The sequence below is a fragment of the Humulus lupulus genome, chromosome 9 (genome assembly GCF_963169125.1).
Source record: "Humulus lupulus chromosome 9, drHumLupu1.1, whole genome shotgun sequence".
Taxonomy (NCBI): Eukaryota; Viridiplantae; Streptophyta; class Magnoliopsida; order Rosales; family Cannabaceae; genus Humulus; species Humulus lupulus.
In genome coordinates this window covers 144,830,842-144,835,605 of record NC_084801.1, presented here as the reverse complement: position 1 = coordinate 144,835,605, position 4,764 = coordinate 144,830,842, and the positions used below count along the sequence as shown (strand labels likewise).

Genomic DNA, 4,764 nt, shown 5'->3' with positions numbered 1-4,764 from the left:
AGGAAGTTGCAGCTCGAATAGAATTGAGGCGTGTACAGGGGCTGTATGTTGAGTTTTTAAAGCAGAAAAGTAAGATGAATTGGATTTTTCAAGGTGATGAGAATACCAGATTTTTTCATCAAAGTATTCGGGCTAGAAGGATGTAGAATTCTGTAACTCAAATTCGTGATATGCATGGCCGGTTGCAGAATACTACAAAAGTAGTTTCGGGAGCTTTTCTAGAATTTTATCAACAATTACTTGGCTCTAAATTTGAGGGCAAGAAGAGAGTTAAAAGTTATGTTATGAGAGAAGGGTCGAGTCTATCTCAGTGTGATCTGTAGCTTTTGCAACGACCATTTGGGAAACTTGAAGTTAAGGAAGCTTTATTTTCTATACGTGGAGAGAAAGCCCCTGCACCAGATGGTTTTAGTAGTTATTTCTACCAGCATCATTGGAATTCAGTGGGAGATGAAGTGAGTTCAGCAGTTTTGTCCTTTCTTGAACATGGGGCCTTATTGAAGGAGATCAACACTACAACCATCACTCTTATCCCTAAGGTAACCTGTCCGGAAAGTGTTAGTTATTTTAGGCCAATCTCTTATTGTAATGTTCTTTATAAACTAGTGGCTAAGCTTCTTAGCTCTCGGTTAAGAGCTGTTTTAGATGATATTATTGCTGAGAATCAGAGTGGTTTTATTCATGGAAGATACATTGCTATAATATAATGGTGTGTCAAGACTTGGTTCGGTATTATGATAGGAGGGGGGCCAAACCTAATTGTCTGATTAAGATTGATATTAAGAAAGCTTATGATATTGTAGATTGGGAATTCTTAGAGGAGATGTTAGTGGCTTTTGGGTTTCCTATGCATTTTATGAAGCTTGTGATGACTTGTGTTAGGACTCCCAGATTTTCCCTTATGATAAATGGCTCCCTTCATGGTTTTTTTGCGGCTCAAAGGGATCTTATAAGGGGAGATCCGCTATCCCCCCTTTTATTTGTGCTTGGAATGGAATACTTATCTAGAACTCTTAAAAAGACTGCTCGATCAAATGACTTCAAATTTCATGAGAGATGTGCGGAGTTCCAGCTTAATCACCTTTGTTTTGTAGACGATGTGCTTCTTTTCTCATATGGGGAATATAAATCCATATACACTTTAATGAAAGGCGTTGAGCTGTTCTCTCAAACCTCTGGGCTACAAGCTAATAAAGACAAATCTGAAGTTATTGTTTGTGGTATGAATGACAGGGAAGTTCAAAGAGTCCTTCATTTTTCTGATTTCAAGAGAGGCTTTCTTCCGTTTCGTTATTTGGGAGTGACGATTTGTGTCAAGAAGATTTCCTCATTGGATTGTGAAGTGATTATTGAGAAGATGGTTGCTAGAATCCGTTGTTGGAGTTCGAAGTTCCTATCCTTTGCTGGCCGGACAACACTTATTAATTCGATCCTTATTGCTCCCATACTTACTAGGCTCAGATTATGCTACTGCCTAAAATTTTTTTTCAGAGAATTAAGAGTATCTGTAGGGCGTATCTTTGGAAAGGGCTTGCTGGTTTTGAGGGGTCGGGTAGTGTAGCTTGGGAAGAGGTTTGCAAAAGCAAAAAGAAGGGTGGGTTGGGCATTCGTAATCTTGAAATGTGGAATGTGGCAGCCATAGGGAAGTATTCTTGGGCCATGGCTACTCATAAAGAGAATTTATGGGTCAAATAGATACATGAAGTGTATCTTCGAGGTGAACATTGGTGGGATTATGAGGCTCCCCCTTCTTCAAGTTGGTACTGGAAGAAAGTGATTGCTGTAAAGAATGTCTTGAAGCAACAATTTACGATGCAAGAGCTTATTGGGCAGCAGTATAGTATTGCTAAAGTGTACAAAAAAAATTCAGGGCACGCTGATTGTGTTCCTTGTTTTTGGGATTCGTATGTGTGGAATAAGATGAATATACCAAAGCACTCTTTTATTCTTTGGTTAGCTACTCTAAATAGACTTAAGACCTGCTCTAGACTAGTTCAATTTGGAGTGATTTCTGAACCTTTTTGCTTGGTTTGTGGGAGCAGTACTGAAGATGTTTCTCACTTGTTTTTTGACTGTCATTATAGCAAGAGTTGTCTGCAAATGATCAAAGATTAGTTAGGTTGGCAAGTTATGACTTGTAATCTTCAGAAATTGTTAAGATGGTTGGCTCGTGATCATAGGCTATCCAGGTTCAGATGTGGTGTGTTCGCCACTGCCTTGGCTGCTGCGACTTATCATATTTGGAGCATGCGTAATGAGGTGTTATGGGAATCCAAAGTGAGACATATTGATATTACAATTTTGCGTATTAAACAAGATATTATTAGGAGAGTGAGTAACTTTCTCACTGATAGACTTAATTCGTTAGATAGAGATTGGTTTGATCATTTACTTGTATAGGTTGTATAGGTTGGTTTTGATTTTTGATGTTCTTGCTCCTTTTGTGGAGTTTCCTAGTTTTAAAGTTGTTTGTGATGCAATGAAATTAACTTACTTTCCAAAAAAAATGTTCCTTTCAAGTGTTTTTAGGTGTTCTTAGCTTTGTTTTATGAGTGTTTGATTTTTAAGCCATAAAATATTTTATAAGGTATTATTGATGAATTTGATACATTTTTGTGGTTAGGAATGAATGTGGAATGATACGACTCGAGAAAATGAAGTTTGGAATGACTTTGAAGTGTTTTAGAAGTTCGTAAACCCTAGGTTCTAGCTTAAAGTTGAAGATTATGAAGAAAAAGGACGCGGGCAGAAAATGGCATGTGGCCGCAGCCGCCAACATTTACTGGTCGCGGTCTGGGAGTCAAGGAGTAGTGGTCGTGGCCACCACAATCTCCTGGCCGTAGCCTCCGTGCAAATCTGGCCCAGAAACATCCCGTGGCCGCAGCCACCAGAAATCACTGGTCGCAGCCATGCGACAATTTTTTCCTTAAATTTCAAATTTTAAATGTAATTTTTTGTGGGAAATAAAATGGATTAGGGTTAACTTTTATTATAACTTTGCATTGCGAATTTTAGAGGCTAGAGTAGTAGAGGAGGAGGAAAGACATCAACATAAACATTCTTCAATCTAGTTTTTCTTTCTTCTCACAACTCTTTTATTTTCATTGAATATTTATGTTTATGAATATGAATATGATTATGGAGTAGTTTCCTTTATAGTTAAGGGTTATTTCAAAACCCTAGACATAAGATCTTGAATGCATTGAAGAATTGTATTCCTTCTATTCCTTTATATTAAATTTCTTAATTTTTTCTATTTGAATGTTATGAATCTTGTAAAATCTTGTTTAGATGGCCACTAATTAGGGTTTTTGCATTGTTCTGTTATCATCATAGGATTTCTATTCACCTAATAGTTTAGGATTCTGAGTAGAGTGATAAATTGCAATTAGAGTATTGTGACGGGTATTTTAATTGTGATGAAGAACATAACCTAGGTTAAATGAATTGCATGCTTAATGAATTTGTTGCCTAGATTAACTTGTTTCCATTGAATGTAATGCATTTCCTGGGTTAAATAGATTGCATGCTTAATGGGTTTATTGTTTGGTAAATAGGATTAATTAAGAGCGCTTAGCTTTAATTAATTATATTAGGGAAACTTAGATAATTGACTGCTTATGTGTTATCTGCAGGGTTAATAGTTTAATTGGGAGTAGGGAATGTTATTCGTCATTGTTGATAGATTGATTGTCGAAGGTGAAGAATAATTCTTAACTGTTTGTTTAAAATCGTATTATCCATTGTTCTTTGTTTATTACTTTATTTTTTTTATTAAATCTTGAAACAAAATCCCCTATTTAATTCTTGTTTTTATTTTGAATGATAAATTGAATAATAGTCCTTGTGGGTTCGACCCTTACTACCACTTTACTAATAATTTAGTAAGTAATAAGGAATAAATATATTTAAATTTGATACGGCATACGACACCCATCACATTTTTGGCATCGTTGTCAGGGATTATTGTAAGTCATTTTTATTATTCAATTTAATTAAGTACATAATCAATAGTTTAAATTTTTTATTGTAGGTATATATGTTTGGTGACGATACTCAAGAAAGACTACAAGCCATAAGGAAATATCTTGAGACATCATCATCCCGCTCTTCAAGGACTATCACTGACAATCCACTCTTTCAACCATCAAAGAGAGTCAATCCAGTACAAATACCATTACCATTTGGCAACGATTCTAACTTTGAAACATCAGTTAAGTCTTAGATGGCGCACAAAAGGACGTTGAAAGAGTTGCAGCGCCGAATCTAGACCATCAACCTCTGTGTATTCAATATCTGGTGTTGGACGTTAACTTTAAACTCAAGTCGGGCCACATGCATTTACTACCATCTTTCCATGGGCTACCAAGGGAGGAGTCGAATAAGCATCTGACAGAATTTTACATAGTTTGCTCTAATATGATACCAGCTTTAGTAACGGAATTGCACATTCAGTTAAAAGAATTTCCATTTTCTTTGAAGGATTGTGCAAAGGAATGGCTCTATTACCTTCCTCCTAAAACTGTTAATTCCAAGAATGAAATGAAGACATTGTCCTTAGAGTGTTACTTCCCAGCATCTAAGGTTTGTAGTATAAGGAAGGAAATTTGTGGCATTCGCCAACAGACTGGGGAGTCATTATATGAGTATTGGGAGAGATTTAAGAGGCTATGTGCTAGCTGCCCCCACCACCAAATAAGTGAACAACTCCTGATCCAATACTTTTATGAAGGACTATTTCCTTTGGACAGGAGCATGATTGAT

The 4,764-nt window shown here is 36.4% G+C and overlaps 1 protein-coding gene across 1 annotated transcript; it reads left to right on the top strand.

The window, feature by feature from the left end:
• Positions 1 to 706: 706 nt before the first annotated feature.
• Positions 707 to 4,225, top strand: LOC133800129 (uncharacterized). Its single transcript, XM_062238096.1, has 3 exons — positions 707 to 1,360; positions 1,492 to 1,686; positions 4,034 to 4,225. Exons 1-3 carry the CDS (start codon positions 707 to 709, stop codon positions 4,223 to 4,225), a joined length of 1,041 nt encoding a protein of 346 aa, XP_062094080.1.
• The last annotated feature ends 539 nt before the right edge of the window (positions 4,226 to 4,764 follow it).

What these genes read in the sequence shown, in the direction of transcription:
- LOC133800129 (XM_062238096.1), top strand. Translation starts at nt 707, where the DNA reads ATGGTGTGTCAAGACTTGGTTCGGTATTATGATAGGAGGGGGGCCAAA. An exon ending in AAGTGATTATTGAGAAGATG is followed by an intron (nt 1,361 to 1,491) that starts GTTGCTAGAATC and finishes ATTTTTTTTCAG; the next exon opens with AGAATTAAGAGTATCTGTAG. An exon ending in CTCATAAAGAGAATTTATGG is followed by an intron (nt 1,687 to 4,033) that starts GTCAAATAGATA and finishes TTTTTATTGTAG; the next exon opens with GTATATATGTTTGGTGACGA.